Here is a 17,311-nt window from a genome sequence, read left to right as displayed (position 1 = left end):
AAAAGTCATAAGAAACCATTTATTTATGTGATACATTTTTTCCCACAAAGGTTTTTCACGTCTTTTTTTGTACAAAATCTTTGTATAATCTGCTTACACAACCAAAAAATAAACGCCCATCAACAAAAACATGTTATTATCGTCTCCACTTACAGATTGCATTTTTGGGTTTAGTCTTTAAAAATCCGTGTACATGTTTTTTTTCTTTCTTCAATATAACATTTTGTACATTTTTGTAATTTGTGTCTTTTATTCTTTAAAAAAAAACTTTTCTTGCTGAAGTTTGCTCGCCAGCCAAGTTCCAGGTATTGCTCGTCAAAATCCACATTCCTTTCCAGACACTTATTCCTCCAAAACACCAGGTGGCGCAATGGTAAAAGGCAAGATTTGTAGGTACTGGATGTGGTGTGTAGCGCCACTGTAGAACGTGTTTATGTCAAGGAAGAAAATGAGCATATCTTTCATGATTTTCAGTTCAAGTCCAAGAACTAAGCACCGGCATTTCCTATTTCTTTTTTTGGGTTCTTTTTCAGCTATAAAAAGATGTGTGTTGCTCGAGAGAAGACAGATCCTTAATCCTACTCCTCAGTCAGTGTGGGGTCTGGCAGCAGAAGTGGGACAGTCAGGCTGTCAGTCTGTTGCTGAGCAGACCAAGACGGCCCTATCTGCAGAGGTCCTGGGCCTCTGAGTGCTGCTGAGGTTTCCTCTTCTTGCCGTTGCCCTGGTAGTGTGGCTTGCTGCTCGGGTGGCTCTGGCTGATGGATGAGGACGAGTTCTGCTGGCCGTGGTGGGTGTTTTTACTGGACGAGCGGAACAACCTGGCCTGGGAAACAAGACAGACACACCCAGATCAGTAAACAGATTAATGGAAGTAAACAGATCACTGGTAGGCCTTATTTGTGCCATTGAAATTTAAAATCTAAAAAGGTTAATCTAAAAAGCTATCTTTATTCAACTTTATCAGGTCATAAAAGTTAATGGCATTTGTAGATACAGTAACAGAGTTTTTCAGTGGTTGACTTCGGCTTCGTCAAGCAGCCCTACCTTGCCCCCCTTGTTGCCAGTAGGAGTGCTGGTGGTGTGGCTCTGTGTTCTGTGATTGGTCATGCCACCTGAGGATTCTCTGTGGGCGCTGGAACCCCGCCCAGGCAGCTGCTTCACTGTCTTACAGGGTGTCCCATCAGAATCCTGAGGACAACCAATCACAACTCAGTAAATCAGGTCAGCAACCAGTGGGTGCATTGCATTAAAGTTAGTCATTCACATACGCAAACAAATGTAGTGTTAAGAGTTGATTTCCTCAGGTATTGTGGTTTTAGTGTGCGTGCGCACACGTGGGTTTGAGTGTAACAGAACTCACAACGTCGCTGGAACTGGATACCGTGGAGGATGAGGATGATGCTAATGAGGAGGGCGAGGAGGAGTTGGAGGTCTTGCTGCGAGATGCAGGTGCAGTCACCTCCTCCGTCAGGTTGTTGTTGCACTCGTCCAGCTGCTGAGGCTTCACCAACAGTTTGACATCATTTCCTACAGCAACAGCACATGGACAAACAGTGGTAAGACAAAGTGTGTGTTTTAGATCGAATAAATAGCAGTCAGACTTCACTGATCTACAAATCACCTTGGATCCCAAACTACCTATAACGTAATTAAGACATTTTGCACCTTGCTTTACTGACACTGATCCCCTCAAACACACTGACTATCAACTCTTTAGATCTGAGACCATGTCAAGATGCACAGTAGGACTGTGAAAACATACCATTGAGGGCATGTTCATTCTGAGACTGTGGTCCCCAGAGCTTGGTGATCCAGTCCCTGTATTCAGCCACTTCCTGGGTCACCCGTATTATTCTGCCGAGTATACTGGAGGTAAGAAAATAGGATATATTAGATTAGAAGAACTTGTTTGCAGTGGTTCAAATATCAATAGAGGATTTTTTAAGATAGCGGCCAAAGGATGTGTGAGCTCTCGTTGGTTAAAGCGAGCCCTAGCTCACCATCTCCTCACCTCTCAGACTCGTTGTTGGGGTAGCACTTGGCGATGGGCGATACGGCATGGTTGAGCACCGCATAGGCATAGTCAAAGGCCTGCTTCACCTGCAACACACCGTACGAGCTGCGGCCAACGTCATTATCTGCAGGAGGCAAGAGGCATGCTTAGATCATCTCTATTTGGGAAGAGTGACAGATTTCAGACATTGTTTGATATTGATCTGATATTTCAGCCTTTGCTATTGGCACCTGGGACCTCTAGCTGTCTTATTCATGACTGTTAAGTGTGTGATAGATTCGTAGGTTCAGTGTTATCAGTATTTGACTGATATTACGGATCTTGAGTGTCACAGTGCTAAAATAAAGTATCAGATGTGCAAGTGCACCCATGCTGAATGGAAGGCCTTATTACCTGGCGCTAGGGGGTCCTCAATGAAGAGCATGGAGGGCCTGTAGAGGTCAGTGCTCTTCTGAACCTCGTCTTTGGCCACGTAGCTGCCGCCATCTTTGATCCGGATGCCCGTCTTCAGGTAGTTGAAGTGGCGTCCATAGAGCTCAAAGAACTCTATAAGGAGAACGCCCACGTTGGCATTGGGGCTGCAGGCATCTTCTCTGTAGTGAAGCTGAAATACAAGGGAAGAGGATAAGAGGTCAATTGCATAGAGGAACAATCCAAATCATCCTAGTTTACTGAATGAGAAAGATTTAAATGTGTCAAAAGTCTGTTATAGACAGTAAATTAGTCCAATGTTAGATGCGATCTATCTTGCACTGTGTGGGCTACTTGAAAGATGAGCAGAGCAGAAGTCTCTCACCTGCAGGAAGCTGACAGCCATAAGGAAGAGGCTGTAGGAGCCGATCCCTCCAGTGAACACCTCATTCAGATCCCTCTGGAGCAGGAACTGCTTCAGCACCAGAACCAGCTTTGGAAGCACTGGGTATTTCTTATGGATGAAAGAAACAGGTGGTTATGGTGAAACACATGGTTATGGTTATAGTGCCCTCTAGAGGGGAATGTCTCAAAGACTAGGACATTGGGTATGGCTGGATTGAGGGATTGAGGAGATGAATTAGCTACCACCACCTCCATCAGAACCCAAAGAACCTGACATAAATATACAACAATCTATGCGCGCTAACTGTCAAGCCTGTTTCATGGGCTAGCTCTTTTACTGGACTGCATTAAGTAACAGCAATGTACCCTGAATAAGAGATGCCTGCTTCACTCACCTTTTTGTAGTCTTTGATGAGAAGGGCAGCTTTGACTCCATTCTTCACATTGAAGCTGATGTCCACCTTTACCTCGGTGCGGAAGTCTGTCAGCTTGATGATGGGTACCTGGAACATAGTGGTGATGAGGATGGATTTACACAGACACTGTCACTCCAGGCAATGACAAACTGCACACAGTTAGTATGCATGCGCAACATGCGGATACACGTCAGCTACCACAGAGACTGAAATGACTGCAACACTTAAAAAAGAGCTGCAGTTAGTTTCAGAATGGGTGGCAAGGAATAAGTTTGTCCTAAATATTTCAAAAACTAAAAGCATTGTATTTGGGACAAATCATTCACTAAACCCTAAACTAAAACGTGTAATGAATAATGTGGTAATTCAGCAAGTTGAGGAAACTAAACTGCTTGGCGTAACCCAGGATTGTAAACTGTCATGGTCAAAACATATTGATACAACAGTAGCTAGGATGGGGAGAAGTCTGTCCATAATAAAGCGCTGCTCTGCATTCTTAACAGCACTATCAACAAGGCAGGTACTACAGGCCCTAGATGTCTACCTGGACTACTGTTCAGTCGTGTGGTCAGGTGCCACAAAGAGGGACTTAGGAAAATTGCAGTTGGCTCAGAACAGGGCAGCACTGCTGGCCCTTTGATGTACACAGAGAGCTAACATGTCAATCTCTCCTGGCTCAAAGTGGAGGAGAGATCGACTTCATCACTACTTGTATTTGTGAGAAGTATTGACATGTTGAATGCCTGTCTGTTTGAACTACTGGCACACAGCTCGGTCACACATGCATACCCCACAAGACATGCCACCAGAGGTGCCTTCACAGTCCCCAAGTCCAGAACAGACTATGGGAGGTGCACAGTACTACATAGTGCCATGACTACATGGAACTCTATTCCACATCAAGTAACTAATGCAAGCAGTAAAATTAGATTAAAAAAAACAGATTAAAAAATAGACCTTATGGAACAGTGGGGACTGTGAAGCAACACAAACACAGACACATGCATACAAACACACGATAACATGCGCACTATACACACGCACACACATGGATATTGTGTTGTAGATATTTGGTAGTAGAGTAGGGGCCTGAGTGCACACACTTAATGTGTTGTGAAATATGTTGAAATGTATTGTAATGTTTTAAAAAATTTATAACTGCGTTAATTTTGCTGGACCCAATGGGGATCCATAATAAATACAAACATACCGTGGCCTTGTCCAGCACTTTGATGGAGTTCTCGTCAGTCACATTTTTCTTCCGCAGGGCCTCTTCCAGGGTCCAAAGGGGCAGGTTTTCCCAGTTCCCAAATACCACCAGATCGATGTCACTAGGAAGTGGAGTAAGTAGTTGAGGTCAGAAAAACATCACAATCGGATCTGAAAAGAGGCCTCTCCAGTTCACTTTCACACACAGCTTATTGTCACTAATCCAGAGTCCCCAGTTACAGTGTTGTGTGTGTGACGTCGGAGCGGAGAGCAGTCTGGCTCGTCAAGAAACAAGGTTAAAAAAGGCTTTGGATCAGCAGTGCTAAAAATGACCATAGCCTTAATCCCAAAAAACAAAGGCCAAATAATTACACAATGGCAAGCCATATCACTCTCTCTCTCCATATAACCACTCCCAAAGGGGAGGATTCTGAACCCAGTTAAAAGCGCGTAAATGGAGTGGAATTCCCTTTTTTGCACTTTTCTCTCTATGCGTATGTATTATGACCTTGAACTTAAAGGAAAACTACACCCAAAAACTCTTGGCATTTGTTTCATTAGTCCATTGTTGATATAGTCCCAAAATGTTTTGCATGTAAACAATCAAGTTTTCAAGATATACAGAACCAGTCAAAAGTTTGGACACACCTACACATTCCAGGGTTTTTCTTTCTTTTTACTATTTTCTAAATTGTAGAATAATAGTGAAGACATCAGAACTATGAAATAACACACATGGAATCATGTTGTAACCAAAAAAGTGTTAAACAAATAAAAACATTTTATATTTGAGATTCTTCAAAGGTAGCCACCCTTTGCCTTGACAGCTTTGCACACTCTTGGCATTCTCTCAACCAGCTTCATGAGGTAGTCACCTGGAATGCATTTCAATTAACAGGTGTGCCTTGTTAAATTTGTGGAATTTCTATCCTTCTTAATGCGTTTGAGCCAATCAGTTGTGTTGTGACAAGGTAGGGGGGTATACAGAAGATAGCCCTATTTGGTAAAAGACCAAGTCCATATTATGGTAAGAACAGCTCAAGTAAGCAAAGAGAAACGACAGTCCATCATTACTTTAAGACATGTTTAAGAAAATGTTCTTCAAGTGCAGTCGCAAAAACCATCAAGCGCTATGATGAAACTTGCTCTCATGAGGACCGCCACAGGAAAGGAAAACCCAGAGTTACCTCTGCTGCAGAGGATAAGTTCTTTAGAGTTACCAGCCTCAGAAATTGCAGTCCAAATAAATGCTTCACAGAGTTCAAGTAACATACACATCTCAACATCAACTGTTCAGAGGAGACTGCGTGAATCAGGCCTTCATGGTCGAATTGCTGCAAAGAAACCACTAATAAGAGACTTGCTTGGGCCAAGAAACACGAGTAATGGACATTAGACCGGTGGAAATCTGTCCTTTCGTCTGATGAGTCCAAATTTGAGATTTTCGGTTCCAACCGCCGTGTCTTTGTGAGATGCAGAATAGGTGAACAGATTATCTCTGCATGTGTGGTTCCCACCGTGAATGCATGGAGGTGGTGGTGTGATGGTGCTTTGCTGGTGACACTGTCTGTGATTTAATTAGAATTCAAGGCACACTTAACCAGCATGGCTACCACAGCATTCTGCAGCGATACGCCATCCCATCTGGATTGGGCTTAGTGGGACTATCATTTGTTTTTCAACAAGTCAATGACCCAACACACCTTCAGGCTGTGTAAGGGCTATTTGACCAAGAAGGAGAGTGATGGAGTGCTGCATCAGATGACCTGGCCTCCACAATTACCCAACCTCAACCCAATTGAGATGGTTTGGGATGAGTTGGTCCGCAGAGTGAAGGAAAAGCAGCCATCAAGTGCTCAGCATATGTGGGAACTCCTTCAAGACTGTTGGAAAAGCATTCCAGGTGAAGCTGGTTGAGAGAATGCCAAGAGTGTGCAAAGCTGTCATCAAGGCAAAATGGTGGCTACTTTGAAGAATCCAAAATATATTTTGATTTGTGTAACAATGTTTTGGTTACTACATAATTCCATATGTGTTATTTCATAGTGTTGATGTCTTCACTATTATTATACAATGTAGTAAATAGTCAAAATAAAATAAAAACCCTTGAATGAGTAGGTGTGTCCAAACTTTTCACTGGTACTGTATAACTTTAAAATACAAAAATACAGCCGGTATGATGCAACTGAGTAATGCAAGTTTAAATACCAAATACTGAGAAGTGCGTAGGAAAGGCGTGCGTAGAAAAGGCCTAAGAGCTTACCCACTTGGCACAGACGTCAGTTAAACATCTAGTTTTGATTTACATGTGGTTGAGTTGTCAACTAACATAAATTAAACGGGAAATCAACAAAAATATTCAACATGTCATTGGATTTAGGTTAAAATTTGGGTGGGAAAAAAAAGAACATTCCCTTACGTTGATTACTTTTTTCAAATCAAATCAGTTTTCCATGTTGATTCAAAGTAATCACATTTATTTATTTTTTGAAATTACGTGGAAACAACGTTGATTAAACCCGTTTTTGCCCAGTGGGTAGTTTGTTGTTTAACCCAATTAGTCCCGAGACCCCAGCAAAAATCTGCTTTCATTTATCTGCATGTCCATCGCTTATATTTAGCCTCACAATAAAGTGTTTTACCATTTTATTTTCAGGACAAGTAGAACACAAATCAATGACATAAACAGATGCATCCATGAGTTTATTTGACAAATGTAAAACAAATAATGTCTGCCAAAGCAAAAACCTATTAAATTAATTCATATGAATGCAGTAAGTACAGAAACGGTTTGCTCACTGGGAAATGAATATCTAACTAGTCAGTGACAACTGTGTGGAGTTTGTGACAGCAACTGTGAGCTTATTACAGTATTATAGAAACGATGTCCTGGGATTTCATATGATCTTCTATGCAGAAGAACCCCTTACCTTCTAACGACTCGTGGCTTGTGAGCGTCATAGAGCAAAACATAGAACAGCTTTTCATAAATGGCTTTTAATAGTTTGTAGCGCAAACCATTCGGACTCTAGACGTTTTTGTAGAATAGACCAAATCAATGGTACAACCCAGAAGTCTGTAGCTCAAACACACTATGTTTAATAGGGGTTAGAAGTCCAAAACACACCAGCGATAAGGTGGGACTCATTGGGTTAAGGGTCAGTTTACACTCACTAGTGGTGCGCGGTCAGCTGTTTGTTCACTCGCTCGCAATTGCTAATAACCCATCGACAACCGCCCAACTACATGTGATAAAGTGAACATCTGAGGCCCGCGCCAGATCCTAACCCGCTAATATAGAAAATACGCTGTAGGCTACAGTCAGAGATGGCAGAACCATTTTTTAACAGCGGTTACAGGACTTTTGTTGTTGTTGCTTGATTTAGATGTTTCTGCTTATAATTTCCGGCATTTTGGTAGGCTATTTGTTAGTTAACTTGTCTATAATTAGATACATGCAGCTTCTCTCCTGTCATTATATGTTGCCCTAGAAGACTTAATAACCACCAGAATAATGTAATAAATCGATAGAATGAATGCTTCAATCTAGTTGACATCTGTAAAGTTCTCTGTCATCGCTGCTTCTTTCGCGGAGCAAAGACATTTAGGGACTGGGATGCAAGAACAAAAAAAAAAAGGAAAAACTTTCTGTACAACATTTCCAAAGGGAAATCGAAAGCTGTGAAAACGACCCATCATGTTTCTGATAAGATTTCAGTTCGGCTTGGATGCATATTTTATGTGGTTGAAATACTATCAGCTTTTATGATGCTGATAAAGACAGCACTCTTGACAGACGGTATCGAACTGAGCATTCACATTCTCTCAAGATGGTGAAATAAAGAAATCATATTTCTCCAGTCCTGTTCCAGAGTCAAAATTTTGCCCACATTTGGTGTATAATTTTACTGCAAGAAATCCTTAATTCTGCAGGAGTTAATATTAAGGCTATGTGAGAGTTATAGACCTACAGTCAGTGTCCAGATTTCCATTTCCATTCAACCCATCTGAACAGTAGGCTACAGTTCCCTTGACGTGCCATAGGCCCATTTGAAGTCCCATCTTGTGATTGTTGAATTTGTATAACGCCTCACAATCATCATACATAATATATCCTGCACTACTATCATCCTCTCTCCAAAACATGACTTTTCTGGCCTCCCTTCTCTTTATTTTCAACTCTCCATTTAGCAGCTTTTCTCTTATTCAATGAAACTCCCACATTGTCCTTTTTGCCTAAGTGGATCAACATTAACTTTTTCTACCCGTTCCCAAAAGCATTTGGCAAGTACGCTATTTGGCACGTGTACAGTTAGGCCCTAAAGCTTAGGCTTACGCACTAATGTCAAATAGCCTAAATTAATGAATGAATCAACTCAATGTAGCCTATAGATATAAATTGCACAAGAATCATACATTTATGGATTTTTTAAGGTATTGTTTTCCCTTTATTCAACCCACCCAGTTATGTCCGCGGGGACTGCAGGTTATATCCACAGGGGCTGCAGGGGTAACTCAAACACACTATGTTTAAAAGGGGCCTGCAATACGGCGGGACTCATTGGGTTAGGGGTCATTTTACGCTCACTAGTGGTGCGCGAGTCAGCTGTTTGTTCACCCGCACCCGCCCGCAATTGCTAATAACCCATCCACAATCACCTAACTATATGTGATAAAGTGAAAATCTGAGGCAACCGACCCTAACTCAGATTTGTTAAATTATTGTTTTCTCTTTATTCAACCCGCCACCCACCCACACACCTGCCCTTCATCCACACAATATTTTGTGACCCTAAACCCGCCCGCCCCACGGTTATATCAGCAGGGTCTGCGGGTGATGAGTCAACCCGCGCAACACTAACACTCACATACTATAAGAGAGATTACGATAGGAAGTGTTACGGATACAGGTATCCTGTGTGTGTTTTTCCTCTCCTTCTGCCCTAATCACAGGTGTCTTTTGTGTTCCTGATTGGTGGTCGCTGGGGTGTCCCACCTGTCCGACATCCGTTTGTCTGCTGATTGCTGAGGTGGACCAATCAGTGGACATTCCTCTGCATTGCACCACCTGTTTCTGGTTTTTCAATCACACGTCCTATTGTTTTAAAAGCCAGTCAGTTGTGTTTGCTGATAGAGAGAGACTATTTTCGTATGCGAGTATGGATACTGTGGTGTCCTGTTTTTTGTGTACTCATTCATTTGCTGGTTACTCTGTTTGGTAACTATGTTGTGTGTTTCTGGGAAAAGGGGGATTTAGCAAGTTGCCCGTGGGCATACATTACCCGTAGGAAGAACATTGTCTAAAAACACTAGTTAGACCTGAGCGGACCACCCACTGTAATTTTTGTATGGTTAGCAGTAGCTTAGTGGTTCTTGAGGCAGGCAAGATCAGTTTAGTATTTTTTTTACATTATCGTTTCATTTCTTGGGTCCTGCTCAGCCCTTTTTCCCAAACCTTTACTGCGTGTTCAAAATAAACATTTTATGTTTGACGGTAGCTTATGGTTGTCTGTGTATTTTTTGTTCTCACTGTTTCCATGTCACGATTCTAATTTGCATGAATTATATTACGGGTCTCTTGTCCATCCACCCTAGACTTTTAAAGCCACAGGGTTCGTAACATAACGTGGGGGCTTGTCCGGGATCTCTCTCATTGATACCCATGCTACTCATGCAAATTGGTTTAGTGTCTGGTTCAGTGTTGAGCTTGGCAGCTGTGACTAACTGGTTTTGTGTTCAGTATTCGTCGGCTCGTGTTGATGGCTACTTATGAGTTGGATGCCTTTTTGGAAAATCCTACGTGGGAGGTTTTTGATAATTGCCGTAGAGTGGATCTACAGGCTTTGGCTGACCACTTTTCTGTACCCATACCAAGGGTTTTAGTGAAAGCAGAAGTTAGGAAAGCAGTGTTAGAGATATTATTGAACGAGCGAGTGCTTGAGTTACCGCCGCCTGAGCCTGCTGCTCCTGTAGGGGATGTGGCTGCTGCTCCTGTAAGCCCGTCGGTGTCTGAGGACAAGGCTAAGGCTCCAGCCACATTGCCCCGTTTTGACCCACTCTCCCCACTGTCTGACAGTGATGCCAGGATGGATGTCCGCTCGACACGGCTCCAAATGGAGGCGGAAGAGAGGGCACAAATCAGGCAAGAAAAGCTGGAGACGCGTAAGCTAGAGGCAGAACAGGAGACACGTAAGATGGAACTGGAGACGCGTAGGCTTGATCAGGAACTGGAGACGCGTAAGATGGAACTGGAGATGCGTAAAATGGAACTGGAGGCAGAAACAGCGAGGTTAGTCTCTGCTCATACTATGCCTGCTAGTGAGCCATCCTCACCAGCTGTGTCATCTGCTACTTTTGATATTAATAGACAGATCACCTTGGTACCTGTGTTTAGGGAGTCAGAGGTTGATTCCTATTTCAGTGTTTTTGAGCGTATAGCAGTAGCATTGAAATGGCCCGAAGAGGTATGGTGCCTATTACTTCAGTGTAAATTAACAGGTAAAGCCCAAGAGGTTCTGTCAGCGCTACCTCTTGAAGACAGCTTGAATTATGACGTGGTTAAAGCTACTGTTCTTCGTGCCTATGAGCTGGTTCCTGAGGCATATCGACAGAGATTTAGGTCTCATAAAAAGTATTCTACTCAGACCTATGTGGAGTTTGCTAGAGACAAAGGAAATATGTTTGACAAATGGCACACTGCTAGTAAGGTAACTGATTTTAACTCTCTACGGGAGTTAATCTTGTTAGAAGAGTTTAAAAATGGTTTACCCGAACGCATTGTAGTTTATCTGAACGAACAGAAATTATCCTCACTGTCGGAAGCGTCTGTATTGGCAGACGAGTTTGTGTTGACGCATATTAGCGTGTTTTCGGCTCATACGGAGAGCAGGGCCGCCGAGTTGCTAACTTTTAGTCCTAGTGACCAGCAGTACATCCAGCACGCCCAAAAGATGTGCGTCACTGTTTCTATTGTCATAAGGTGGGACATATGGTTAATGATTGCTTTCTGCTAAAACGCAAACAGTGGATGCCTCAGCACGCCAGGCCGCCAACGGGTGTTGGGCTGATTCGTACGGTTGTAAGGCCGGAATCAAAACAGATGCCTCATAGTGAATGTGGTTTGAAAGTCCCAGATCACAGTTATGAACCGTTCATTTTTGAGGGGTTTGTTTCCATATCAGATGACGAAGCGTCTCAGCATCCGGTTAGAATCCTCAGCGATACTGGTGCGGCGCAGTCGTTCATACTATCTGATGTGTTGCCCTTGTCTGATAATACATATTGTGGTTCCAGTGTGTTAGTACAAGGAATTGAAATGGGATTCGTCCCAGTGCCATGGCACTTTGTGAACGTACACTCTGAGTTAGTCAGTGGATTGTTCCGAGTTGGGGTACGTCCTATGTTGCCAGTAAAAGGTGTGACATTTACAATGGGCAACGATATTGCCAGAGGAAAGGTGATACCCGTATTGGAGGTATTGGATAAAAGTGACCAGTCTCTCTCCGAAGAGCTATCCAGATGTGTTCCCCGCTTGTGCTGTCACACGTGCTCAAGCACGACAAGTGGGTGACTCTGTTTGGTAACTATGTTGTGTGTTTCTGGGAAAAGGGGGATTTAGCAAGTTGCCCGTGGGCATACATTACCCATAGGAAGAACATTGTCTAAAAACACTAGTTAGACCTGAACGGACCACCCACTGTAATTTTTGTATGGTTAGCAGTAGCTTAGCGGTTCTTGAGCCAGGCAAGATCAGTTTAGTATTTTTTTACATTATCGTTTCATTTCTTGGGTCCTGCTCAGCCCTTTTTCCCAAACCTTTACTGTGTGTTCAAAATAAACATTTTATGTTTGACGGTAGCTTATGGTTGTCTGTGTATTTTTTGTTCTCACTGTTTCCATGTCACGATTCTAATTTGCATGAATTATGTTACGGGTCTCTTGTCCATCCACCCTAGACTTTTAAAGCCACGGGGTTCGTAACAGGAAGGAAGGCCATTAAGTACTCTGTTATCTGAATGGAACAGCTTACCTGGTTGGCAGATAGAGGCCTGTGCTGAAGCTCCCAAACACTTGAACCTGTAACACAACGTCAAACATGTTATTCATTGATTTCACTTATCAATCAAATAAGCCGAGCTATGCATTAGCTTTGAACTGATACAACGGAAGGTATTTTGTTAGAAAATAAAGACAACAAATAATTTGATTTGACTTCTGTCATGTCACGTGATATGCTGCTCTCCTGTGACAACAGTCTGATTACTTGGAGACAGGTGTCAACTAAAGCAATAAAAATATGATCTTTATGCTAAGTGGGGAGGGAGTCTAACGTGCATTAACTTATTTAACTTTTTATGCGAGTCGGTGCACAGTCATTATCTGACAACCATGCACTGTTCTTGGGGGCAAAAATGGGAACAGAACGAACCATTACTACTGTAGTTATGAGAACAAGGACAAAAGTATGCTTTAAACCCCAACGGTTTGGACAAAAAATAAATGAAATATGCTGTTTATTTAATGCGTCCAGATTACAGCCAAATATCCCGCTTTATCTGAGCTTTGTGGGAATTAACCAATGTCACGTCACATAACAGTATTTCACATTGTTTCTGAGGACTCAAAAATAGCCTTTGCTAAGCCTTAAACCTGCCGTTATTCCCTTAAACCTCCTGCCTGAACCGACCAAGGGGGTTAAAGCCTGGGCTCCAATCTGCTTACTAGAGGTGCATTAGCCATGGCATGTGATTGTGATGTGGATGGAAATGAGAGGGGTGATGGTGATGGATTGCCACTGTGTGGACGAGTTCCAATTCCAGTGAGGGGGAACACACAGACACAGGTCCCCAAGGTGAACTTAACTCATGGCTTGGCTCGGCTCTCTACTGTAAAAAGAGCTAGCGGTCGTCACTTACATTATCGAGAGACGGCGTGAAGTTACAGAGGGAGAGAAAGACATGGTGAACTCCTTCTAGACTGACTTAGACAGATTATTCAGCTATCTGGTGAGTTCACAGTTGTTCAGTTCACCCATTCACAGACAGGTCTCGTACTGAGTGTGTGTAAGAGGGCAGGTGATTGCTGGGAGTCTAGGCTTAGTCCTGTTCTGGTTGTGGACAGGATATGAAGCTATCAGTGTGCTGCCTGAAGCTCTCTACTCTCCTGCCTCAGTGGGTAGAGTAAGAGGTAGGAGCAGTGCCAGGGACAGCTGTGGGCTTTTCTGTCTAGCACAGGGATGGGCAACTGTTTTACATTGTTTTTAGTTCATTTCCTGCGATACTACACATTTTGCCATGGGGCATAGAGAATTTTGCAGTTTTAAAGCAAGTTTGCTATAATTCTACACATTCTGCCATGGGCGGAGAGAAAAATTAGCAGTTTTACAGCTAATTTCCTGCAATTCTACATATTTTGCCATAGGGTGGAGACTATTTTTTTAAAATATATATATATGATATCTGAGTGAGAGTGACTAACAAAATCCATGGGGGCCCCCCAGTTAGTAATTAGACCATAATTACTACAAGTTAAGATAGCTGGCCACTAGACATTTTAGCTGACATGGTCTAATTGAGTGACTGTCAGTGACTGACATGGTCTAATTGAGTGACTGTCAGTGACTGACATGGTCTAATTGAGTGACTGTCAGTGACTGACATGGTCTAATTGAGTGACTGTCAGTGACTGACATGGTCTAATTGAGTGACTGTCAGTGACTGACATGGTCTAATTGAGTGACTGTCAGTGACTGACATGGTCTAATTGAGTTACTGTCAGTGACTGACATGGTCTAATTGAGTGACTGTCAGTGACTGACATGGTCTAATTGAGTGACTGTCAGTGACTGACATGGTCTAATTGAGTTACTGTCAGTGACTGACATGGTCTAATTGAGTTACTGTCTGTGACTGACATGGTCTAATTGAGTTACTGCCAGTGACTGACATGGTCTAATTGAGTTACTGCCAGTGACTGACATGGTCTAATTGAGTTACTGCCAGTGACTGACATAAGAGGAAAACTGCTGATGCACAACCACATTTCGAAATTGCACCTTGTGTATTCTACTAATCCAACTCAACAGTAAGTTGAGACCCAGACTGAGTTCCTAAAAAAAAGTGATCCGCGGGGCTACAAAACGGGGGGCCACGGGCCACCAGTTGGCCATCCCTGGTATAGCTTGTTAAGCTGAGAGCAGACACACACAAACACAGCTCTATCAGCAGACTCAAAGTCAGCAGGAATAAGGACACCTGGAGCACTGTAGATTACAGGCCCAAATATAACACAGCAGGAAGATAACAGTGGACCGACCAGGCGCTTTCACAAATGACACACACCCCATCATCTTTGGCCAGTGGAGTAAAGTACTTAAGTAAAAATACTTTAAATACTACTTAAGTAGTTTTTTGGGGTATCTGTACTTTACTATTTATATTTGACAACTTTTACTTCATTACATTCCTAAAGAAAATATTGTACTTTTTACTCCATACATTTTCCCTGACAACCAAAAGTACTCATTACATTTTGAATGCTTAGCAGGACAGGATAATGGTCAAATTCACGCACTAATCAAGAGAACACGTGGTCAGCCCTACTGCCTCTGGTCTGGCGGACTCACTAAACACAAATGCATCTTTTGTAAATAATGTCTGAGTTGGAGTGTGCCACTGGCAATCCATAAAATTCGAAAACAAGAAAATGGTGCCATCTGCTTTGCTTATTTATACCTTTTACTTTTGATACTTAAGTATATTTTAGCAAATACATTTACTTTTGATATTTAAGTATATTTAACACCAAATACTTTTAGACTTTTACTCAAGTAGTATTTTACTGGCTGACTTTCACTTTTACTTGAGTAACTTTCTATTAAGGTATCTATACTTTTACTCAAGTATGACAATTGGGTACTTTTCCCACCACTGTATATGGCCTGTCTTTCATCTTCATTACAGCTCAGCCTAGAAGGAGAGAAAATCACTCTCTCCTTTTAGACAGCTATAGAGACAGCCAGAGAAAGACTAGAAAGTTGTAAAGACAGCATTTCTACATAGAGCAGCAAGTTCAAGCTCTCTGGTAATGAGGGAATTTGTCAAATGAGGGAATGTGAGAATCTCAAGCAGCTTGCTGTGTGGGTGAGGCCTGTCTGTGTAGCTAGAATCCACTTCCATTCCAAACCTTTGCTCTGCCTGTCACTTCTAGTAGTTGGTGTTGGCTTTTATGAAAGCATGAACTCTGCATGGTTGCAATATTTATTTGAACGATGACCCATATTAGCCTGGGCCCAGATCTTTATAACTATGTTTAAGTTTCAACAACCAGAGGAGTTTGCTGTACACCAATAATGGTCAAATCCATCTGGACCTGGCTAGACCTGAATGGGCTTAGGACTGGGACTGTAGCGATGTGAGTGATCTCTTACGTCAGCAGTGGGCCACAGGTCTTTGATGACCCTCTCGATCCTGTCCACCACCTCCATCCTCATCCTCTCCTCCTCCGCCCGAGGAGACATGTACTTGTAGAAGTCATTGATCTCCTCATGGAGCCTGCAGAACAGTGAGAAAACAGCATGATCAGGGTTTGGGTGGGAGACAAAGAGAAAGAACAAAAGGAGAAAGTAGCATGGTCACATGGATAGTAGGAGAGTCTGAAATAGATCAAAACACTGACAAAGACTGAAGGCAGAATATATTGTAAGAAAGAAAAATCTAAATAACAGGTCTACAATACAATTGATGGAGTCTACAATAAATATTTCATTATGCCAGTCACTGCAATTTGTAAACAACTTTCACCGGTAGCTCACTGAACAGCCACCAGAGACAATTACCCTGCCCTACCATTAATGGAAATTGTGAAAACAGAAACGACACTTCCTCAAACACGCTAGGCATTTGTGATGAGTTAATTGCAAAGCATCATTATTACATAACTGGCTTCTTTACTGGAGGTGTGTTATGTTAAAGGTAAACTGCCAACAAACTGTAATCAAATAGCATCTGCTGAAGACTGGCATAAATGTAATGTCCCTTGCCTGAGGTCAAATTAAATAGTTTGGGAGGAAAATGCTAATAAGTACATGTGTTGCTGTCCTTGAGATAAAAATGGGTGCTGAATCAACAAATCAACTTTACTAAATGATCAACAGGGCTGTTTCCCCTTCACCTTGGCCCTGATAGTCAGTCAGCCAAACTTGGTCCTTGGCTGGGTGGCACATCTGGGTGGGAATGAATGCCAGGGCTGGGTTTGGGGAGACCAGGGACTGTGCCCACTCTCAGATCCATTACACAATGGCACAGACACAAGACAGTGACTGGGCCAGTGATTGACTGACTGGGGTTATTTCTGCCTGCAATTCACCCTGCTGTCAATTATTAAAGCTGCAGAGTTACCTGGACAACATACACACCCACACGGCCTAGACCAGAGGCTATATCAATAACGCTAAAGATTTAACTGGATCACACAAACATTCACACGTGGTACTGACTGCCTCCCACACACACACACGGTGCGGCCTAAGCCAGCTGCCACCTCGACCTTTGACCCGACCAACACACGTCCTTGTTGTTCCAAACTCTATTGGTTAGCTCTTGTATGTTCTGGCCAGTGCTTAGTGTTGGGACAGGAAGCGAAGCGGGAACAGAATGGAGAGGAATCAAGCCAGTCAAAGGGGATCGGAGCAGACATGTGGAAACACGAGATCTAACACTCAGTGACCAACCAACGCATACACAGTAAGGAGGATAAAATACTTATTCTCTTTCCTAATCTTTCAAAGGCAACTCGACTAGTTTGAGTTGAATAGCAAGCTGCACATACAGCATTATGATTCTGAGTAGAGCAGAGG

At 42.7% G+C, this 17,311-nt stretch overlaps 1 protein-coding gene across 1 annotated transcript in view; it reads right to left on the bottom strand.

Moving 5' to 3' along the window:
* The window catches only part of LOC311111199 (terminal nucleotidyltransferase 4B-like), a 31,955-nt gene continuing 14,644 nt past the window's right edge, over positions 1-17,311 (bottom strand). The window contains exons 2-12 of the mRNA XM_084153902.1: positions 15,884-16,007; positions 12,485-12,531; positions 4,457-4,577; positions 3,226-3,333; positions 2,811-2,939; positions 2,408-2,618; positions 2,012-2,138; positions 1,763-1,866; positions 1,361-1,527; positions 1,045-1,188; positions 1-823 (exon numbers count right to left, since the gene is read on the bottom strand). Coding sequence (XP_084010028.1) covers positions 662-823; positions 1,045-1,188; positions 1,361-1,527; positions 1,763-1,866; positions 2,012-2,138; positions 2,408-2,618; positions 2,811-2,939; positions 3,226-3,333; positions 4,457-4,577; positions 12,485-12,531; positions 15,884-16,007 — 1,444 coding nt within the window. The 3' untranslated portion in view covers positions 1-661. The remainder of the gene's footprint in view (positions 824-1,044; positions 1,189-1,360; positions 1,528-1,762; positions 1,867-2,011; positions 2,139-2,407; positions 2,619-2,810; positions 2,940-3,225; positions 3,334-4,456; positions 4,578-12,484; positions 12,532-15,883; positions 16,008-17,311) is intronic.

This window comes from Coregonus lavaretus, assembly GCF_964263955.1.
Source record: "Coregonus lavaretus genome assembly, chromosome: 37".
NCBI lineage: Eukaryota > Metazoa > Chordata > Actinopteri > Salmoniformes > Salmonidae > Coregonus > Coregonus lavaretus.
Note: the sequence above shows the minus strand (reverse complement) of the source record. Positions and strands in the feature narration are given on the sequence as shown.